The sequence below is a fragment of the Paramormyrops kingsleyae genome, chromosome 3, assembly GCF_048594095.1.
Source record: "Paramormyrops kingsleyae isolate MSU_618 chromosome 3, PKINGS_0.4, whole genome shotgun sequence".
In the NCBI taxonomy this organism is placed as follows: Eukaryota; Metazoa; Chordata; class Actinopteri; order Osteoglossiformes; family Mormyridae; genus Paramormyrops; species Paramormyrops kingsleyae.
This window is the reverse complement of record NC_132799.1, coordinates 40812255-40835993: the sequence shown is the minus strand read 5'-3', so window position 1 is coordinate 40835993 and position 23739 is coordinate 40812255. Positions and strand designations below refer to the sequence as shown.

The 23739-nt window shown below is 41.4% G+C and overlaps 1 protein-coding gene across 1 annotated transcript; it reads left to right on the top strand.

Annotated features, from left to right (window-relative positions):
- Window positions 1-157: 157 nt before the first annotated feature.
- LOC111842712 (cholinephosphotransferase 1-like) lies at window positions 158-17550 on the top strand. Its single transcript, XM_023809616.1, has 9 exons — window positions 158-259; window positions 407-634; window positions 1495-1642; window positions 1807-1948; window positions 2113-2197; window positions 3572-3703; window positions 7095-7253; window positions 16176-16301; window positions 16473-17550. The coding sequence occupies exons 1-9, from the start codon at window positions 185-187 to the stop codon at window positions 16587-16589; spliced, it is 1212 nt and encodes a 403-aa protein (XP_023665384.1). The 5' UTR covers window positions 158-184; the 3' UTR covers window positions 16590-17550.
- The last annotated feature ends 6189 nt before the right edge of the window (window positions 17551-23739 follow it).

Below are 23739 nucleotides of genomic sequence, written 5' to 3'. Positions count from 1 at the left end.
TTTTTTACAAACAGGTACAGACGATGGGTGGGTGGGTGCTCTTTATCGTTATTTATTGTTTAAGTCTGTTTAAATATTTCATTGGTCTTGTACAAATGAGAAAAAAAGTTTATGAATAAGTAAGTCATTGAAAAACTCTCATTAAAAAGAGCGCATATTATTTAATCAGTTGCCTACAAGTTGAATGTACATACGCATTGTATTTAAATTTCCCAACTTGTCTCGCTTCCGGGCACAAGTTTCCTGCCCTGAGACAGAAGTGAGTCCTCAGTGTCTTGTTAGTATGCGTTGATCGAGTGTGTAATTCGGATGTATAAATAATCGTGCTTTCTGTGCCGTATCTGCATAGTTAATTAGACAAGCTCAGGGCGGCGAGTAGCGTTAAGTCGTCTCGATGCCTTTCCAGCTCTGGCCGAGTCCGCTGTCACCGCAACAGCTGAAGCGGCTGGATGGGCACCGGTACAGCGCGGCCGGGCGCTCCTTGCTCGACGCACCCTGCCAGCTCTTCTGGAACTGGCTCATAGAGAGGATCCCCACCAGGGTCGCGCCCAACACCTTGACCATCACCGGCCTCCTTGTTAACATTACCACGACTGTCATACTAGTCTACTTCTGTCCGTCTGCAACGGAGGAGGTAAGTTAAACTGTCAGGTCTTTAAGATTTAATAACACATACGCAATATTAATTTATAGTTCTAGAATGGTCACTAGAATGAGAAAATGATTGTATATTTCGGTTTCGTTTTAATAAGCAAACACTATGGAGACAACATCGTGTATTTCTGTTTTTCTGGGTGTACGTTTTAAATATATTCTAGTCGTCCGTGTATTCGGGGGATAGGTCAAGCACTAAATAGCATGAACTTTACTCCAGAAATGAGCGCTGTGTGATCTGCTCCGGATGGTTTCGACCACTGCTGTCTTTACTCATACAGTGTTATAAAAGCCCAGACGAAATCAGGTGATCTGCACGAATAATGAATGAGAAATGAAGGTGCATTCATTTGACACACAAATTCTAGATTGTCAAGTTCTAGATGGCCCTGGGCAAAATTTCAGCAGCGACTGCCTTTCTGAGGAATCTCTTTCATTGTTGTAGTCCCTACAGGGCACTCTCAGAGCTGTTATCTGTTGGTAGTTACAATGAACTTTGTCCAGGTCAGAAAGGATTACTGGCAGTTTACTTGACAGTGGCTATATTTTTGTCCTACTCAGATAACAACTCAGGAAAGCTTGCTGTAGAGTTCAGGGTGACAGGGGGGCAAAGGTAACACTGGTATTGTGGTGTAATATAGAATTTAGTATATCTGTGTAATATATACATCGCTGGCATATGCCACAGCTGAAATGGACTGACAGCAAACCCACTTTGATCACACAAACACTAACTTATTCATTATGGTGTACACTGTGTGGTGATCTGTGAGCATGGGCTAATCCTTGGCACCTGTGCTGGCCATGCAAATTTATTATATGTTTCTTTCTGTGTCCCAGGGTCCAGGATGGATCTTTCTCCTTAGCGCCCTGGGTGTTTTCATCTACCAATCACTGGATGCTATCGATGGGAAGCAGGCACGGAGGACTAACAGCAGCTCGGCCCTCGGGGAGCTCTTTGACCATGGCTGTGATGCTGTTTCCACAGGTATGGGGCCTTACTGTAAGAGTTGCCTGTTATTGTAACACATATACGAATAGTAGGCAACATCATGGGCTTGAACATAGATTTATAATCCAAAGGTCTCTAGATTAATTCTCATGAGGCATTCTGCTACCCGAACTGAATTTTGTGCCATGCTTTGTCTGCAGTGTTTATTGCTGTGGGATCATGCATTTCCTGTGGAGTGGGGATGTACCCTAACTGGATGTTCTTCTGTGGCTTTGTGGGCATGTTCATGTTCTTCTGTGCACACTGGCAGACCTATGTGTCCGGCACACTCCGCTTTGGCTTGTAAGTGTTCCCCACCACGTCTAGGCGTTTGTACATGTATTAATGCTGGAGGAGTGCTAATTGAAACCAGTCTAGATTCTTGACCCTGGAGTGTTTAGCTGATGTGAGCAGTCTAGACCCATTAGTTATAACCCATTGCCTGCTTACAATTTCCTCTGTCTTAGGCTGGATGTGACTGAGGTCCAGATTGCCATCACCATCATGTATATAATGACTGCGTTTGGAGGTGTGGGTTTATGGGAGAAAAAGGTACTACAAACATACTCAAGCCCATTTATATCACATTGTCTTTATCTCATTGGTCATGGATGGATGGTCACAGTCCATATAGCCTTTGAGTCCTTTAGATTTTACCATTTCAGTTGAAGAAATACAGTGGTACCTCAGAACTCGAATTTAATCCGTTCAGAACTCCGGATCGAATCCTAAAAAGTTCGAGTTGTGATCGAATTTTCCCCATAAGAAATAATGGAAAACCAATTAATTGGTTCCCGGCCCCAAAAAATTACACCTAAATGTTTTTTTTTTAGTATTTAAACACAAAATGAACCGGATAAAACAAGAAGAGCATATACTGTACTAAACACATCTAAGCACATTTATCAAAACAGTAATTTGTAAAGTAAGAAAATGAATGTATCCAAACAATGTGTCCTGCCCCGATCGTGCGCTCCTTCCGTGTGCCACGCCCCCTCGTTAACCTCGTGTGGAATCCCCATGTGATCAGCTGTTTCTGGTTGTTGTCATTAGTTCTCTGTATTTCGTCCGCGTTTTAGTTTGTTTCCCCAGTCCAGTCATTGTATTGTCCGTCTGCTTTTGGCTGCCTAATTACCTGTAATTAAACCCCGTATTTCCTGATACCCTGATGTCTGCGCCTTTGTCTCCGTTCTGTCCCCGCTCGGCACAACAATATAATTATAATTAAACGTATTAATGGTTTTTTATTAATATTAAAATAATGAACAAGAAATCTTTATTTTAAAATGTATTTTATTATATAATAATAATTACTGTTATTGTCTATCATTGTCTAAATCTATTTTACTGTGTAAATATATGTATTCAGTTAGTGTAAACATGCACGGTGCTATCACAGCTAATATGAGGTTGAGACTGAAGCTTTACCCTTTGTTTCCACTGAGAGATGTGCCGCGTGACTCATTTCCCCACGTTCCCCGTTATCTTAGGTTGGCGTTCACGGTTTGACTTCTGAGATTCAGATCGAGCTCTAGGTAATTTTTTTCGAACTGGTTGGTTCGACTTTTAAGAAATTCAAGTTCTAATGAATTCGAGAACTGAGGTACCACTGTGTAATGTTCTGAATAATTACAATTAAAGTTCATGTGTAAAATAATGTAGTGGATTCAAATCTAAGGCCAGAGCATACCGACGTGTTGCGTGTTCATCGTTGCTGTGGTGCTGCTACTGCAAGCCCAAACTTTAAGTAAAAAGTAATAGAATATTTGATTTCAGTTTATTATAAATGTAATTTATATTTAGTGTAGACAAAGGTTAAGAAGCATGTACTGAATTGTAATAATAACAATAATAATCTGTATATTAAGTGTAATGCTCATGCGAAATGGTTTTACATTTCAAATTAGCATGTCTGTTATGCTCTAGCTACCCATTCTAGGCATGAAACTGAGCACTCTTCCTACCCTGGGCATAATTGGTGGCTTCCTGTCCTCCACCTTCAACTACTTCCAGGTTATTCTAAGTGGAGGTGTTGGCAAGAATGGATCCACAGTAGCAGTAAGTGTCTTTCAATTACCAGTACTCCTGATTTGACTGGCAATGGGAATTTAACAGCAGTATACACTCACCTAAAGGATTATTAGGAACACCTGTTCAATTTCTCATTAATGCAATTATCTAATCAACCAATCACATGGCAGTTGCTTCAATGCATTTAGGGGTGTGGTCCTGGTCAAAACAATTTCCTGAACTCCAAACTGAATGTCAGAATGGGAAAGAAAGGTGATTTAAGCAATTTTGAGCGTGGCATGGTTGTTGGTGCCAGACGGGCCGGTCTGAGTATTTCACAATCTGCTCAGTTACTGGGATTTTCACGCACAACCATTTCTAGGGTTTACAAAGAATGGTGTGCAAAGGGAAAAACATCCAGTATGCGGCAGTCCTGTGGGCGAAAATGCCTTGTTGATGCTAGAGGTCAGAGGAGAATGGGCCGACTGATTCAAGCTGATAGAAGAGCAACTTTGACTGAAATAACCACTCGTTACAACCGAGGTATGCAGCAAAGCATTTGTGAAGCCACACATGCACAACCTTGAGGCGGATGGGCTACGACAGCAGAAGACCCCACCGGGTACCACTCATCTCCACTACAAATAAGAAAAAGAGGCTACAATTTGCACGAGCTCACCAAAATTGGACAGTTGAAGACTGGAAAAATGTTGCCTGGTCTGATGAGTCTCGATTTCTGTTGAGACATTCAAATGGTAGAGTCAGAATTTGGCGTAAACAGAATGAGAACATGGATCCATCATGCCTTGTTACCACTGTGCAGGCTGGTGGTGGTGGTGTAATGGTGTGGGGGATGTTTTCTTGGCACACTTTAGGCCCCTTAGTGCCAATTGGGCATCGTTTAAATGCCACGACCTACCTGAGCATTGTTTCTGACCATGTCCATCCCTTTATGACCACCATGTACCCATCCTCTGATGGCTACTTCCAGCAGGATAATGCACCATGTCACAAAGCTCGAATCATTTCAAATTGGTTTCTTGAACATGACAATGAGTTCACTGTACTAAAATGGCCCCCACAATCACCAGATCTCAACCCAATAGAGCATCTTTGGGATGTGGTGGAACGGGAGCTTCGTGCCCTGGATGTGCATCCCACAAATCTCCATCAACTGCAAGATGCTATCCTATCAATATGGGCCAACATTTCTAAAGAATGCTTTCAGCACCTTGTTGAATCAATGCCACGTAGAATTAAGGCAGTTCTGAAGGCGAAAGGGGGTCAAACACCGTATTAGTATGGTGTTCCTAATAATCCTTTAGGTGAGTGTAGATGGCATAATGTTAATTGATGCTGGTGTTTTGCTGATTTAGTTGAACTGGTTTGGACTGCTATGTTTTTGTCTAATGTGAATAATCTTTTAGCTCATTTCCCGTAACCAGCTCCTGGTACATGGTTAGCATCATAGGACTCACATGGCATGAGACAGGACAAATACACATACACATGCATGCACAGTGATTCACTGTAGCAGGGCTAGACATAAGCCGCGGCACCGCGGCCAATGGCCGTCGTGCCTTTCAAAATTGGCCGCACGCCTCCTCAAAATTGAAGTACCTTACGGCCAAGATTGGCCTGCCTGGCCGTATGCCCCCTTTTTACCGAAAGTAACGTTCATTACACAAAAGACTTGCACACGACACGGTCCACTTTACCTCGTCAACAATCGATGCATCTGTACTGAACCCGAACCCAACCTTCGATACGAGAAACGAGGTCGACCCGCACATCTCGTAATTCCCAACTACTGAATGAACCGCAATGAATTCTGGACTAATACGATCATGTGTTCGTCACATGATTGGCTGGTACGGTATGTATCGTCCAGCCTACTATGGAGCCACAGCAATGACAATGGTGCATCATCGGGGGTTACGTTTTTGTTTGGAAAAGCCATCCGACGGTTTCCGAATAACAGATAGGTGTCCTCTTCGGCAATCATCGTGTAGTTGTCGTCTGCTGCTTATGCTGTCACCATGCCTCGCAAAGATCGAGAACGTAAAAGAAAGCAAGCTGAACTCGCGGCTACTGCCGCAGAATGTTGCAAATTATCTACTTTGTTCAGGTAAGTGTCAGATGGTGTTGTAAAAAAACATTTGCTGAGGCAGAGCAGATTTGACTCAGAGAAGTACCAAGCTCTGCTGGGAGGATATAGGACTGGTAGCGTGCAGTGTGCAAAAAACGAACGTCAAGTCAATTGTCATGTACACTAAAAGAATACGGGTGTTCTGAGCAAACAAATACAAAAATATTGACGGCTCCTTTATTGTTGGATTTTGTTTTTTGAAATAAAGCTATATATATCTATAATATATATATATATATATATATATATATATATATATATATATATATATATATATTCTGTCTCAAATCGAAGGTCGTATTGCGTAGGTTGTCTAAACTTGGTAATTACAGTAATTGGTAATTAGTGACTCAGTATTGGCCCAATGCCTTTTTGGTAAGTTTCTGCTTTTTTGAAAATAAAAAAATGCACCCTTTATGGAAATAAAATTCCTCCACAAGGCCCGAGGTGTCCTATGAAATTTAAATAAATGAAAAAAAACATTTTTTCAAATTAAAATTTTTAATTTGTCAATGACTTCACAAAAAACAATACCCCTGCACACTAGCTAATAAAATTTATGATCAAAATTCGAGAAAAAGATTTATGACCAAAGCTCTAATTTGAATTGGAGGTGCAGTGCACTAGGAAAAGATACCCAGTGACTCATATTTCTTTGTACCAAGAAATTAGATAGGTGGTCCAAATACTTAATTAATGTAAGCTTTGGAAATTGTCAAATTACTACATAGTCTGCGAGCCTCGGATATGTGACCTTGGTGCCCTGGATTTACTCCAGATTTTGGCCTTGTGCCCAGGCTTAATGGCCTTGTGCCCTAGAAAAAATATGAATAGCCAAGGCCAAAGTGGCTGTGCCCTCCTAAATCCTTGTGTCTAGCCCTGCTGTAGGGTAACTGAGTTTTTCATCTCTGGGATATAACCCATGAAAACCTAGAGAGATCCCCAAACACACAGAGAGAACCCTGGATTTATGAGACCAATGTGCTGCCCTTTAAGTTTGGGTATAATTACTTAATTCATAATTAATTTATTTATAATGGCATCTTACTTAATTGTAAGTTACCTTAGCAAAATACACACACACACGCACATAAAATTACTTAATTTACAGTAACCCTGTTTGGATAATATTTACATAACCCTGTTTTTCTCTGCATAAGTATATATCCACTTTATTATTTTTTTAAATATCTCCTTACAAGGTCATGTCTTTATTTGCAGTTAATACAGTGGATATTTGATAAGAATTTGTTTGTCAAGATGACTAGACTAAAACTGTGTTTTCTGCAGGGAACCAGTGTACTGTCTCCAGGGCTCCATATTGGTCTCATCCTCACGCTGGCCTTTATTATTTTCAAGAAATCCTCTAGTCAGCTATTTGAACTCCACCCTTGTCTCTACATCCTCACCTTTGGCCTTGTCATTGCAAAGATCTCCAACAAGCTAGTGGTGAGTTTTTTTTCCTCTTTGTACCATGTCAGTTCTTTCATATTTTTTCCTGCATCTTTTGCAGGATTGTAGGCTATACATGGCATAAATATTTTTTCAGGTTCTTGGGACCGGCAGGTGGGGGACAATTGTCAGAGGGGGTTTCAGCTGGGGGCAGATTTATTTTAAACTGGAACCTTCAAATATATTAAAAATAATGTGAACATACTATATGCATGTACAAATTATATGACACTAACAAATTAATCCATCTTCACAGTATAACAACAAAAACAATAATACTAGCTATTATTCAAGTCAAGTCAAGTAGGCTTATTTGTCATTTCACCCATATACACAGTACACAGTGAAAGGAAACATTGTTCCTCCAGGGCCAAGGTGCACAAAAAACAACAGAAACAACACAGGACTACACAAGTGCAATATACAGGACAAGACAACATACAGTGCAGTCGATAGTAGTAACTGTGCTGGTCTGCAATCAATATTTGAATAAATAGTGTTATTGCAGTGTTACGATCCAGTCTAGGGTTGGACCGCAACAAAGTGAAAGGGAAGGAGGGATTGGGGAGGACAGGACAACTAGGGCTAGGAGAAGGGAACACGGGACACAGAGGGAGTCTTTTTTTTATAGTTTTTTTATAGTTTTTCACAAACACAGTACAAACACTAGGTGTAACGAACGTCAGGAGTGACAAAGGCCAAAGAAACAAACAAAAGCACATCTACGGCTACCGAGTAACCCAAGCTGAACTACCTAAGCGAACAGAAAAAAGGTGAAACGAAACAACAATGCCTAAATCTATCTCCCTGACCAAACAAACAAGAATCCCCACGTTAACGAATAAACAAAAAGGCAGACACTCCCTACACACCTAGTGAACATGAAACACCAAGCCAAGGCAAAGGTATCAAAAGGGAAAACCGAGAGGCGAAGTCGAAACACAGGCGAAAGTCCAAAACCAAGCAAGCAGTCAAAAACCAAGGCGAAAGTACAAATAAGGGCGAGGCGAGAATCGAAAGTCAAGGGCAAAACAGTCATACACAATCAATCAAACAAACAAAGTAAAGTGAACGGAGAGCGAGCTAGCAGGCGAGAAGCAAGTATCGGGCCGTCGAAGGGACGAAGCGGCGATCTCTTCAGCCGATGAACCGGAAACGGCTCCGAGGGCAAGGGAGGCGGGGTCAGGTCCAGAGGGCGGAGTCGAGGGGGCGATTGACCAATCGGCGAGTGGGCAGGACGTCCGAAGGACCTGCAGGCATCCTCCTAAACTTACGGCATGTAACACTTACGGCACGTACCCGAAACTTACGGCACATATCCCTTACGGCACGTAACCCAAACTTACGGCACGTAACACCCCCCCACACATGAGTGAACCCACAGGGTTCACTAACATACACAGACCCCAAATCAAAATCCACATAAACACAAGAAAACAAACAGAGCACGAACGTGGTGAAGAATTTAATTAGGCTCTTCACAATCACAGGAGTCCGAAGACTACGTATGGGTATAGCTTCCAGGTAGCGAGTTGCAGCACACATCACGGTGAATAAATAACAATTACCCGAGCGAGTCTTCGGCAACGGGCCGACACAGTCTATAATGACATGTTCAAAGGGTTCTCTGAATACAGGGATGGGACGTAACGGGGCAGGTGCAATTATCTGATTTGGCTTACCCACAGACTGGCAGACATGACAAGTTTTACAGTAGTTTTTCACATCCGAATTAACTCCCGGCCAATAGAAATACTGCAACACACGAGACAATGTTTTCCGGATACCAAGGTGACCTGAACATGATCATGATCATGAGCTAAGGACAACACATATTCACGGTACAATTGCGGGACTACCACCTGGAACACCGTAGCCCACTCAAAAGGCGAGTCTGGTGGGGACCACTGTCGCATTAGGACCCGATCGCGGAAGAAGTACGCTGTGGGATGCTCCTTCACGTCAGGCTTGTCCATGGTAGAGGCACGACAGGGTTCCAAGGAAGGGTCCTCTTTCTGAGCAGAGATCAGTGCATCCCTAGTGGAGGGAACTTCAGGGGAGATAACAAAGTTATCAGGAACCGGGGCCACAGACTCAATTTTCAAAGGTTTGTCCAACACTGGCACGGACATGAACGTGTCCTCGAGGTCAATGTCGGCGAGCTGGCGCCGCTGTGCACGAGTAAGCACACAAGCAGGAAACACCGTCGGGTGTTCCACCGCTACATCATTTTCACATAGCACAGGGACCGGAACGACTTCGGGTAGAGGAACGATTCTCTTTCCCGCTATATCATTCCCAAGGATGAATGTAACGCCTGGGACAGGTAACTGGGACTGGACAGCAACCCGCACGTATCCCGAGAAATTGGGAGTACTCAAGTATACAGTATGCAGGGGAACTCCAGCCACACATAAATCAATTCCCTGCACTAATACATCCATACCACAGTACGTATTGACAGACAGGGGAATAACCCCTTCTACGAGGAAGGACTGCGCGGCTCCCGTATCTCGCAGGATGGTCACAGGGTGCCTAGCATCCATCTCATTAAGCGAAACCAAACCAGAGAATACAAACGGTTCGAAAGCAGCATCAACACGAGAGGAGGAGGGCGAAGAACTGTCGGGGCAGGCAGCAACATTTACTTTCCTAGCTGCTGTACGAACTTCCTTGCGCTTTAATGCAGGGCACCCAGAAATGATATGGCCCACCTCATGGCAGTAAAAGCACTCGCGTTTCTCCACGGGTGGTGGAGACGCTGACGAGGGGGAGGTTACAATCGGACGAGTTTTACGAGGCAAAGGAATCGGAGCAAACAGTTTTGTGGGTCAAAACGAACTCTTCAGCGAGGGTGGCAGCTTCAGTTAGCGAAGTGACCTTTTGCTCATTCAGGTACACTACCACTCGATCAGGAACACAGTTCTTAAATTCCTCTAACAAGACAAGTTCCTTAAGCTGGTCGTGATTAAACACACCACTAGCGCCGCACCACTTATCAAATAAGACGGCTTTCTCGTGTGCGAACTCCACGTATGTTTGGCTGGCGGATTTGGGAAGCTTTCGAAAGTTCTGCCGATAAGCTTCCGGCACTAACTCATAAGCTCTAAGCACAGTAGCCTTCACAATGTTGTAATCAAGGCTCTGCTCTAACGCGAGAGCCGAACAAACCTCCTGTGCCTTACCCACAAGCTTACATTGCAGTAACAGTGACCAAAGGTGTTTGGGCCAGTTCAACGTCATGGCAATGCGCTCAAAAATGGAAAAGTAGGCGTCTACCTCATTTTCCCGAAACACAGGAACAAGACCGATGTGTCGGCTCACATCAAAGCTCGATCTACCAATTTCCGGGGAGACAGGCGAGCTCAAGGGAGACCGGGGACTGGGTCTAGGAGCGTCTTGGGCGTCAGCCTGGTCTCGGGCGGAGCGAGCTGCGGGTGGAGGCGTACCTGGTGTGGGTGCTTTACGCGGAAGAGGCATCGGTTTTTGGTCGCCCCTGCTCAACCGACGTAACTCCAGTTCCTTCTCAGCCTCCATCTCCATAGCCCGGACACGGAGTAGCTGAGCCTGGTACTCCTGTCTCTTAATCTCAAGCTCTAACTCCCGTAACTTAATTGTCAGCAGTAGGTCCTCCCTGGTTGAGCTGGAATCTCCAAGATCCATGCGGTGTCCACTCCCTGGATCGTCGCTGCTGGCCTCCGCTACAGCAGACATCCGAACCGGGGTGGCAGCAACACTAGGGGATCCACCCAACTCAGGCAGTATACCTTGCTGAACCAATTCATCGAGCAAAATCTTCTTAACGACCCGCTTGGAAGCCTCAGCGGGAACCAAAATGTTAAAGAAGTCTGCTATCTGTAGCAGATCATCCTTGCGGCACACATCAAATTGTTCGAGTGTGGGGTAAAGGGTGAACGCAACGAGGTCGAATTGGGCCATCACGATTACTGCAATCACCACAACACCCCCCCCACACAAAAAAAATCCGCCAGACAAGCACGAAAAGGAAAGAAGGAAAGGACGAGCCCCCAATTTTGTTACCGCGGAAGGGGCACCAAACTTACGGCACGTAACAGCAGATATAGTATTTGTGACTTATACTGGTTTTTAGCAGCAAGATGGCAATAAATAATAAAGTGAAAATATGCAAGCAATAGTAGCGGCAGGACAGAGAGTGTGCAGTAAATAATAAATTGTGCATTAAATAGTTTGTAATTTTGATTCAAGAGTCTTATTTCATTCAAGAGTATTATTATTTATTTATTTTATAATTATTATTATCATCATCACCTGTGATTGGTTGGTGCCCCATCCTAGGTTCAGTGGCGGCTGCTAGTCTTTCAAACAGGGGAAGCTCATATTAGGCCTACATCATAAAATGCATTGTTATTTTTACATGAATTCTGCCCTCCATTCCTTTTGCAGAAAATGGTCTGTGTGTCATGGGTGCAGGCGGCTCGGGCACGGGAGCGCGGCATGGTGCACAAAGAAAGGGCGGACGACCCACTTGCGGCTCCAGGAAAACAGAACAGGGTTTATTAAATAAAACAGAAAGAAACTACAAAACCAAAACGGACCACGAGGGGTCAAAAACTAAATAACAAAAACTGGATACACATCTAACATAGACACGACGCGACGCAATGAACCAGCGGGGACAGAACACAGGCAGGAACTAATATACTATGGGGTAATGACTAACACAGGGCAGGTGAGGCTGATTAACAAAGACTAGGGAAACAGGACACAGGTGAAACCAATTAACTCAGACACTAACCATCAGGGAAACTAAACACTAACCAAGGAAGCATATAACACACGGAAGGTACATAGGTAATAACATAAGGCAGGGGAACAAGAAACAAAACCAAAACCAATTACTAAATCAGACACCAGGGTTTAACAAGCACAAAGGAAAAAACCAGGGAGCTAAATACAAAAACAGAGGAGGTGGGATTCGAACTCACAACAAGAGGGAACTCAGGACTGAGGGGCAAACAGACAGCACATGCTTAATACATTGAGCCACGAGACCAGACAAGTGACAGGGGAGAAACAAGGACTGACGTATGAACGGGATGACCAGCACCACCTGCTGGTCAAACGGGGAAGGGGAACGGAAGGACCACAGCGGGGGGCTGACCCTGACACTGTGACCCTGTTGTACCAATTGCCCGTCTTTTCCAGGGACTTAACTAGTTTCCTCTCAATGGCCAGGAGAGCAAAATTGCTCAAATGATCTTTGCCCATCGTGTTACGTGTGTATGACTTGACCCGTTTGAAACAGGAGAAGCTCCTCTCTACACCTGCTGATGTAGCGCCAATTATTGCCACTAACGACAACAGCTTGTATAGCTGAGGCATTGCACTATCCAACTCCATGTCTTTAAAAAACACCAAGAAATCACACAGCTTACCTCTGCTCCCCTGTAAGTCACGATCTGAATATAGTACTTGATAATTGTCTCCCTGAGTCAAAGAAATGGCCATAACTTTTCTGGACACTTTCAAATGCCTCCTCTGGAAACACTTGTCTAATTTCATGAAATATCACTGGATTGACTAGTTCTAAGAAGCTCATGCTTTCCAAATTTGAAAAAAGCTGAGAAATCTGCTCCATGAGATTGTCTAGGATGGCCATGTACAGATTTCTTGCATTTTTGACAGAAGTCACTTTCTCATAGGTTTATCTCGAGGGTCTGATGTGAGATTTTCTGCTTTTGCACGAACTGCTTGATATGCCTCCTCTGACCTCTTCTCCTTGGCAAAAGCAAGGAGAAACTCAATTATTTTTTTGCATTAAAGAACATCCATAGCCCTTTGCTGGACAATATCAAAGACAACATCTGTCTCAGAGTATATTTGTTCATTTGTGTACAACATGACCTCTGATACACTGCTGCAGCTGGAAAAGGGACTGATACCATATATCAGGGGTGCCCAACCCTTTTTAACTCAAGTTCTACTTTTCAACTCAAAGTCCTCCAGTTTCATTATGAAGCCTTTGGCAGCATCTAATGTTTCATCATCCATGCTCTCATCCTGGGTAATCTTGTCAAAAGTTCTCAGGAGCCCATCATAATTGTTTGCCATATTGCTCACTATCTGTGATGTGATATTCCATCGAGTAGGAGCGTTTCTGGGCAATCATGAAGACCCTGCAGACTCTAGAAAATACATCCTTTTTGTGGACTTTGAAAAAAATGTGGTAAACCCAGAGAGAGATGCAAAAAATATTCGTGATTCAGGCAAGCATTTAGCACCCTGTGACAACACCAGATTCAGTCTGTGGCCAGCATGTGGCTCAGTGGGCTAAGCCTATGTGCCTGTAATCTGAAGATCACTGGTTCAAACCCAGCCTCAGCATGTCTGTGGCTCCTTGAGCAAGGCCCTCAGCTCCCTGAGCGCTACTATGGGTGGCTGCCCTTCATGTATGACATACTCTACAAAGAGCAAGTTGATGGAGGTGTAAAGACAATTTCCCCATGGGGATCAATAAAGTATTGAATATTATTAGAAATGCACAAACATTGCACTAGGGGCTATTCCTCTAACAGCAGGCCCATCGTAGGTTTGTGCCACAAGTTTTTCTCTAAAACTGTAGCCTTGCATGTTCTTGCGCTCCTGAATTTTACCTGCAGTATCCACCTATCTAACAATGACAGACAGTTGGGCATGGAAGATATGTCAGTTGCTTCATCCACCTGCCATGCAAAAAAAGGAGAAGTCTGAATTTCACCTTTGAATTTATCAGAAACAGTGGCTGCGAGAGCAGAGATCAAGTCATTTTGGATTGAGTGGGACATATCAGAAAATGGGACAGCTGATGACTGAAATATTGTGGCCAAGACAAGAGTCATATTTAGCTAATGTTTCTGTAAATTCCCTGTAATTCTCCTAATTTGCTGATTCACTACTCTCATCATGCCCCCTGAATGCCAGCTCCTGATGGCCAAGCAAGGAAGTCACATCAATTAGGAAGGTCCTGTTTTTCTTTTACTGTTTCATTATGTTTTGCCACCTGAATGCAAAGACCTTCATTGATTGCATGTTCAACCCTGACCCTGCCCAGACAACTTAACTTTGCACATGAACTCACAGGTTCTTTGCACTTTTTGTGCCTTTTGTATGCCCTGTCAAAGTTACCCAGATCCCCAAAACCCACGTTTGACCAAACAACACATCCCATTCCCTGAGAAGGTTTCATCAAGAGGCATGGCCAACAGTAGATTTTCTTTGTCACAGCACTTCCAGTCAGCCAGTTCACCTTGTCATACCAGGAGAGCTGAAAAGACCCTTTCACAAGCTACTTTAATTAAATGAATGAACTAACTTTACAATGCTGAAACAAGGAGCAAAGTAAAGAATGCTATAATATTGTTTTTTTTTTCTTTTCATTTAAAGAATTTGTACAAACAAAAATGGCTTATACCACCAGCAAACAACACAGAGTGCACCAGTTTGTCTTACGACTTCACCTGCAAATCCGCATGGGACTGAACTTGAATTTCTGTAGCGCTGGTGTATACTTAAAACAAAGGGTAAATCAAAAAGGGGTTCCATCCTTTAGACAGTTCCTCCAATCATCATGCAGCAGCCCAGCGTCCTGGCCCGCCCACTGCTCCATTCACTCCCAGAGAAGCTGAGCTTTCATGGAATTGATGATTTTGGTGCACTTATCCAATTATTATACTACTATTACTACTACTAATAATAATAATAATAATACCTAAGGAAGCATAAGACAAAATCTCGATCTTGTTTCTAAGTGAAAAACAGCGGTGGGATATAAGTGGTGTTGATGGACACTTCTGATATATAATAGAAATATTAGTTAAATAGATTACAATAAAATTTTTTTAATGTTTTATTGGTCAAATGCTATCAATAGTCAGAGGTGAATGACCATTTATAGTAATAAGTCACAATCGTCAAAAGTGGACATACAGTGGTACCTCAGTTCTCGAACTCATTAGAACTCGGATTTCTTAAGAGTCGAACCAACCAGTTCGAAAAAAAATTACCTAGAGCTCGATCTGAATCTCAGAAGTCAAACTGTGAACGCTAACCTAACATAACTTGTACGCGCAGGGAAATTAGTCACGCGGCATGTCTCTCAGCGGAAACAAAGGGTAAAGCTTCAGTCTCAGCCTCTCATTCGCTGTGATAGCACTGTGCATGTTTACACTAACTGAATACATATATTTAGACAGTAAAAATACATTTAGAAAATGATAGACAATAACAGTAATTATTATTATATAATAAAATACATTTAAAAATAAAGATTTCTTATTCATTATTTTAATATTAATGATAAACCATTAATATGTTTAATTATAATAATATTGTTGTGCCGAGCGGGGACGGAACGGAGACAAAGGCACAGACGTCAGGGTATTGGGGAATACAGGGTTTAATTACAGATAAGGCAGCCAAAAGCAGACGGACAATACAATGACCGGACTGGGGAAACAAACTGAAACGCAGACGAAATACAGAGGACTAATGACAACAACCAGAAACAGCTGATCACATGGGTATTCCACACGGGGTTAACGAGATGTGTTTAGTACAGTATATGCTCTTCTTGTTTTGTCTGGTTCATTTTGTGTTTAAATGCTAAAAAAAACATATTTAGGTGTAACTTTTGGGGCCAGGAACCAATTAATTGGTTTTCCATTATTTCTTATGGGGAAAATTAGATCACAGCTCGAACTTTTTAGGATTCGATCCAGAGTTCTGAACAGATTAAATTCGAGTTCTGAGATACCAGTGGTTTTCATTGGACAGCTTATATAAATGTCAACTCCTATGGTATTTATACTTATAATTGACTCCATGTTCTCATTATCCAAACACACATTGATTTTCCCACACAACTGTCTTCAGCCTCTACATCATACCTCTCCATTACAGGTGGCACATATGACCAGAAGTGAGCTCCACCTTCAGGATACTGCCTTTATTGGACCTGGACTCCTATTCCTCAATCAGTACTTCAGTAGCTTTGTAGACGAGTATCTTGTTCTTTGGATTGCATTTGTGAGTAACCTTTTTTCAGCATAATTAATTTGAAAGTTTGAGTTCAGCTGTAGTATCCCAGCAATGGGAAAGTGATACAAAAGTGTCCTCTATAATAACTAAATAGCTTTTCCCCCCAGTAAATCACAGTTCCTTAATATCTTTATCCCCTGTTCTTCTGGCCTTTTCTAGTTCTTTTCCCTGGTGGATCTGACACGCTACTGCACAGGTGTGTGCCTTCAAATTGCTACCCATCTGAAGATCCATGTCTTTAGCATCACTCCACTGTCCAACAATCATCATGAATAATGACAAGCCCTCCTGGAAAAAGCTTGGTCTATGAGAGGGGAGACCAGAACCAAGACCTCTGATACATTGCTGCAGCTGGAAAAGGGACTGATACCATATATCAGGGGTGCCCAACCCTTTTTAACTCAAGATTTACTTTTCAAGTGGCCAGTTTGCCGAGATCTAAATAGGAAATAGGAAGCCATAACTATTACTCTTTTACTCTATTATTACTCTAGCTTTTGCCTTTCTACATAGTTAACATGCATGCAGCAAATCCAGACAAATCCAGGTAATTCTCCCAATTGAACAAGTGTAAAATATTTCTGCTGGCACTGGGAAGATGCAGCTAGGTAAAAATTGACTGCTGTGCTGCTAACGACTTTTCAGTTGTCGCACTTTTCGGCTGCGCATGGCTGTTTTAACAGGAAACTCGGTCTCGTAGCTTTTGTGCATCGTTTTGAAATGCTGCTCCAAATTGCCCTTCTTCGGTAAGGCCACGCTCACATTGCATATAAGACATATGGACTTTGAATTTGAGTAAACAAAAAAAATAATCCTCTTCCCACTCTGAATGAAAATGACACGTTTTTGATGTTTTGGCTTGTTTGTGTGCTAAATGTGTACTGTACACGATTAGTTGCACACTGAAAAATAGGCGTGCGCGCAAGTGCACGGATGCTTGTGATCTGTGTTGGGAAGATTACTTTGGAAATGTAATTCGTTACAAGTTACTCTATTTAAAATGTAATAGTAGTGTATCTATTTCAATTACTATATGAAAGTAATGTAACTGATTACATTTGATTACTTTTTGATTACTTTTGTAAATTATGAATGAATATTCTCTACTGTTAACTATTTATGAATAAGACCTGGTAGTGTTTACCTTACAGCAGTACTAAACACTGTCAAACTCCTTTCAATACATAAATTAACATGATTATAATTGATCAATTTAATAAAGATACCAAACATACCATACAGGCCTAATAATGATTTTAAAAACAACGGATAAGAATAGATCCTCGCTTCATACTCAGTGAAAACCCAGATTCCCTCAGTGTAACAAGTCATAACATTAATGTTACATAAAATATACATAAAATGTCAAAAAGAAAAATTGTTAAAACTCAGCCTTCAGTTATTAAATTCTAATGTGTGTCCATAATATAAACTTTTTGGGAGTCAAAACAAGATAAACTACGAGTGATTTGACCACTCTGTGATGCTTCAGAATTACATTATGATACAAACATTTTATATACTTGCGAAAATAAATGGTTCCATTTTTACTTCTGATCTGAACAGTTCTTGCATCAGACAGGATATGAAATTTCAGCTGATTGTGTAAACATTAAATCAATTTTTCAATCACAAATCACGGAGTAGCCTAAAACAGTGTCTTCGCAGCACTGTAAAATAAAATGGGTTAGCAGAGTGGTAATGCTGCATCGCCCAGGGTTTAGCTAGTTAGTGAATTTTCAAAACTCAATACGACATAGCATGTTGGGAGTGCTAATAACAGACCTAACATAAATTACCAATAACCTTAGCATATTGAAGGAGGACGGCACATTTTCTGTCAACGGGATCAGAAGTGCCAGTGTGGCTTTAAAACGCAGTACTCACTTCTCGATTCATTGTGGTGTTTACGCATGCTGTCAGTGTTTACATTTTGTTTTGTTGTCCTATGCAATATATCTTATGATTGAGTTGGTATTGTCGTCGTACACTCTGCATACCTGTCATAGCTAAGATTATTAGATGCGTATCGCACAGTGTGATAGGTAATGATTTTATAAGATTGCTGAAAACACACAGTGTGTACTGGGCATTACACTTTAGAAGCACGTGTAGCACGCTGAAAGTAGGCATGTCTTCCCTGCTTTGTTTAATATGACTATTTGCAGTTACAATAAGCTGCACTTACCTCTAGATGTTTCCTTCGACAACATCTTTACAGCCAGTAAACACGCACTACATTGCACAGTTAAATTTGTGGGCAATTCCATGAAAAGAGGGACATAATAAGCAAAAATTAAAACTTTGTTTTGTATCCAGAAAAGGCACTAATGTTATCCACTATATCCCTAATTTCAAGAAACAATTTGAGTTTAGGATAGAAACACTAATTTTGTGGGTGAATTTTCAATCCCAAAAGATGATATGAATTTCTCACAGAAATCAGCACTAAAACAGGTGAGTTGAACCCCTGAAATAAGCAGTAATTAATTAGCTAACACAAGTCATTTAAGTCGATTTGTTATGTCTAGAGCATCAATTTGTGGCAGAAAGGAGCTTCAGTCCTAATGTTGAAGCTGGTAACTGGCAGGCTGGGCTGATTTTTACTTCTCTGTCAATGTAACGTCTGTCACAGAAATTGTGAATTGATTTCATTGAAGGAAAATTGGAAGGAATAGGGACATAAGCTTTTCAATTCTCTAAGTTCTAGACAAGGCAAAATCAATGATGTGCCAAGTTTGTCCCCATGTCTGGCAAGTAGCATGGGCAAGGGGATGAAAAACTGTAACGTCCGTCACATGTAACGTCCGTCACAGCAAAAAGGGTCATGTAACGTCTGTCACGTCCCAAGAAAGTGGTAGGAATGTTCAGTCTTTTTTTATCTTATTTGTGTATTCTTTCATCTTTCTTAAGACAATAAGTAGTTCCACTAATTCCCCAAAGGTGGCAGCTGCAGCAAGGCAAATAAACTCCCACAATGCACCTGGCAATTTAGGACATGAAAAGAAGCTGCTATTTTCAATTTTGTTTTCAATTTCAATATCCAGCAACATCATTGAAACTAAAGGTATCTATCTAATTATTTCTGATATTTTAACAATATGAATACAAATAGAAATAAGATTTGGATGAAAATTCAAGAGTAAAAACAAATTAAGTGTAAATTCTTCCCTGGGGAGGTTACACAGATCAGAGATGGGAACTTTGAAGTGACAGTCATGTATAAAAAAGGCAATGACACCTGGAAGTGGCCAGATGGAACACATGAAGACAAAATCTTCTATGTGAGAGAAAAGATGATAAAGAGACTCCAGCAACCAACCATGGTAAATAAAAGAGATTATTGGGGTGCTCAGTTCCTCGACTTTGATTGATTGACCTACATGAACTGAACTGAACTCACCAAGTGGATGTCTCAACACTGTTTCACTAATTTTATGGTTTGAGTAGTTGCCCAAGTTTTGGCATATTTCATTATTTGCAGATTTAAAGTGTTCAAAGACATAGAATCTGATGTGTTTGTAAAAATGGTAATTTGAGTTTAAAATGTTTTAAAGGTTTAGAAGCATTTGCAGTTTGAATTTGAACAACTTGAAGGTTTTCAGAACAATTTCGAAATTATTTCTTTGTACCGGTCAATTTTAAGATAAAATTAAGGGCAAATTTTGATTTCCCAGTTTAAAACACAAAAAAACTTTCTCACATCACAGGACACAGTGGACAGAGGTAACATCCGTCACGTAACGTCCATCACACACAATTTGGAACAAATTTGGTAGTGCCTCCTAAGGGACTCTGATTAGAAACAATATCATTGCTTGTATATAAGAAGGATAAGTCACTCTATAATCCTAGGGTAAACATCAATTTGTACCTGTACTGAATTCAGAGAATTCTGATAATAGATATTAGTTGATTTTTTCCATGTCTTTTTTGCGTATCGTCTGTCATTCCAGTAATTTTGGTTCTTTTGAAAATCACAGAAGTCACAAGATGACTTTTGTTCCCCCACCAAACAGGTTCAGGCCTCAACTATAACCACACATAGGGTTAGGTTCCTTGGGGTACAACTTTAGCTGGGAGAGTGGTTAGTAGGCCTCAATGTCCGTCTAAATGTAACGTCCATCACGATGGAATTGCCCTTGTGTGTGTTTTCCGTAATGTATCGTACATGTTTTTTATATTTCCAGCAATGGAATGCATTCCTTTCCTTGTCTGGCATTGCCTGCAACAGAAACTCAGACCACCGCCAAGTTAATTAGCAGAATTGGCTGCAAATGTAGACGTGACAGGATAACCAATCAGAAGCAACGAATCGTTTCAAACTTTCGGCTGTGGAGGGAAATAGCAAAGGAGGATGTAAACATCAAAAGCAATAAAAATACTGTCATTAAAGATATTACCAAGGTTTTGCATACAATCTTATGATGTAACTAAAATTGTAATCATGAATATTTCCATAAGTAACTGTAATTTAATTACACTTTTTCTCTAGTAACTGTAATGGATTACAATTACATTTTTTTGTAATTAAATTATGTAATGCCATTACATGTAACTCCTTACTCCCCAACACTGCTTGTGACGCACTTCATGATCAACTGTTTGATCGTGATCAACTGTTTGGGCACCACTGCCATATATTCTTTTTCAATCTGTAGTTTTAAATGTAGGTACTCATGTTAAACGTCTTCTCCAAAGAATTCCATTGTCAAATGAATTTCCTATTTTTTTTATCATGCAGTTATTGTGTGAGTTTTCTTAGATGAAAATGTACCTTACATATCCTCCCAATTAGATATGATCCTGTTTCTCATGGTCCAGTTTAAATTAAGAGGCTTTTAAAAAAAAAAAAATTAAATCCTTAAATCAGTATTTAGTTTTAATGCTGCCATCTGAACAAATATGAAACAAACACAAATTCTTAGCAAAAACATAACAAAAGATTTTACTTTAAAATTTAGTGAAATCCTATAATGTATTCTCATGTTTTAAAATTTTGAGTTTGGTAGTTATTCAGATACTATCAACTACTCTCCCACCTTGTGCAACTTTATTTTACTAGTATATTAATGCATATGATGTGTCGTATAATGTTATAATGTGAAATGTTATGTAAATTATCACAATGAATGGGCTGTTGCAGGAATGAAAACTCTGTATTGGAAATTAATTCTTTTAGTCTTAATTCCTACACATTTAAGGCATTGACATATTTATTAAATTGTTTAGGGGTCAGGCCTTTTGGAGATTGGAACTGGTGTGATTCTGAGGCATTGCCAGCTGCGCAGCAAAAACCGGGTCCTAATCTGAGGCAGCCCGTCTGCTTAGGAGCATAGAACGCACTGTCAGATCATGCTGGTTGCTGGATCCTAGTTCCAGCACACAGAGCCACATTGTACTCCAGTACTGGTGGTGTGGCAAAGGAGATTGATCACATCCTAGTGGCCAGATGCTGAAGGCTCCGACGGAACTGCAGGGTCTACAGAAGTGCCCAGTTTATGAATTCTGACCACAGACTTGTCATTGCTATTCAGCTTAGGTCCAGTAGGCTACCACCTGCAAGCAATTTGTATGAAGCACTTGCAGACTGCTGATTCTAATGTGATGTGGGAGACCTTTCATGACAAGACCTTGAAGGTTGCTGAGGGTTATGTAGGTGTCGCCGGTGTCTCCAGAAAGAGGTATTTCATCTTGCAGGACACCCTGGATATTATTGAGAGAAATTGCAGTGCACAGCTTGATACCAGCAACCGGAGGAGAGTTTTATGCCTAAGAAGTTTTCCATCGACCGCATTCCAACACTGACGGATCTCATCAAGTGCAAGTGCAGCCTTCATCTTGCTCCTACTGCTTACATGGACTAGGTGTTGGGCAGGGTTGTGGGGTTCAGTGGTTGTGGAGCATCTTTTGGTGAATAAAGATTCACTGATCTTGACTTTGCTGATGATGCTATGATCTTTGCCGAGTCAATGGAGGTTTTTATCAGGGTTCTCGAGAGACTGAGCGAGGAGTCTTAGTGTCTGGGCTTGCGTCCTAGGTAAAAACCAAGATCCAGGCCTTTAATGACCTCTCTGGCACAGCCATCAGTGTATTTGTCTGTGGAGAGAATGTCAACTGCGTTGAGAGATTCACTTATATTGGCAGCGACATTGATGTCTCTGGTGACTCTTCCTGTGAAGTCAGTAGATGGACTGAGAGAGCATGGGGGGTCATGAGGTCGCTGGAAAGGGGTGTGTTGCACTCCCAATATCTTTGTAAGCAGATGAAGGTCCAAGTGTTTAGACTCCTGGTTAGGGATGGGTTTTGAGAACCGGTACTGAATTAGTACTAGTTACAGACTGGTCGATACCGGTACTATCAATAAGCTCATGGACAAATGGTGCCACTATCAGTATTTTTGATGTTAATTCATTCTAGCATAGTGGCATTTAAATTTGTAACCATCCCCTAATGATGGTTAAGGGGAGTAACACTAACTCATGAAACACAAGCACAACATCTTATAAATGTGAAGCAGTGCAGCGTGTTTGCTTAAAGTGTCATGATGTGCAGAACGCGGACCAGGGAAACAGGAGAATGGAAGCAGGAACGGGGTTAAATAAAAGGGTTTAATCGGGGAACACAAGGGCATAACAGGGAAGACAAGAACAAAACGCTCCACTACACTACACAACAATACAATGACTGAACTAGGGAAACAAACTCTGACGTGGACTTAAATACACCGAAATAGGACAAACAATTGAAAACAGCTGTAAAACACTGGGAATCGACATAAGGTTAACGAGGGGGGCGTGGCACAGGAGGAGCGGCACGATTGGGGCATGACATAAAGAAACTAACTCAGTGCAGCCTCTCAGTTCCGATGCTGCTGGAATTAGCCAAACTGAAAATGCAACTGTCTCATCATTGTCAAGTCAAGGTAACACCTTAAAAGTCTCCAGTTATTCACTCAGGACATACAAAATGAGCATTGTTTTAAATTTGTGTTCAGACGATGTCTGACGAGGAAAAATTATGAATAAAACAGGGCTGTTGCAAAGTTTGTTGTGAAAGATTTACAGCCCTTTAGCACAGTGGAGTCAAGTTGGATTAGGTATGCATAGCATAGCATAAATCACTAACTGCCAGGTAGTTACCTTAAGTTTGAATTGAAGTCTCCTGACAACCAGGGATAAGTAATTCACAACCATAATAAGCAATGCAAAAACAAACAAAATTAGTTCTCAATTATTTTTTATTTTTTTTCAACTGTAGGGAGATGACAACAGCTCACCATCCCCCTTCAAGTGATACATTATCTAACACCCTCATACCAGCTTGGTATGAGATTGAAAAGAGAATCATCAGGGAGCTTGCCAGTGTGACAAAAGTAGCCATAGCCACTGATGGGTGCACAAGTATCTCACAAGATCATTATATC

Coding starts and splice junctions, on each gene's coding strand:
- LOC111842712 (XM_023809616.1), top strand. CDS start 185: ATGTACATACGCATTGTATTTAAATTTCCCAACTTGTCTCGCTTCCGG. Junction 635..1,494: donor GTCCGTCTGCAACGGAGGAG/GTAAGTTAAACT, acceptor TCTGTGTCCCAG/GGTCCAGGATGGATCTTTCT. Junction 3,704..7,094: donor AGAATGGATCCACAGTAGCA/GTAAGTGTCTTT, acceptor TGTTTTCTGCAG/GGAACCAGTGTACTGTCTCC.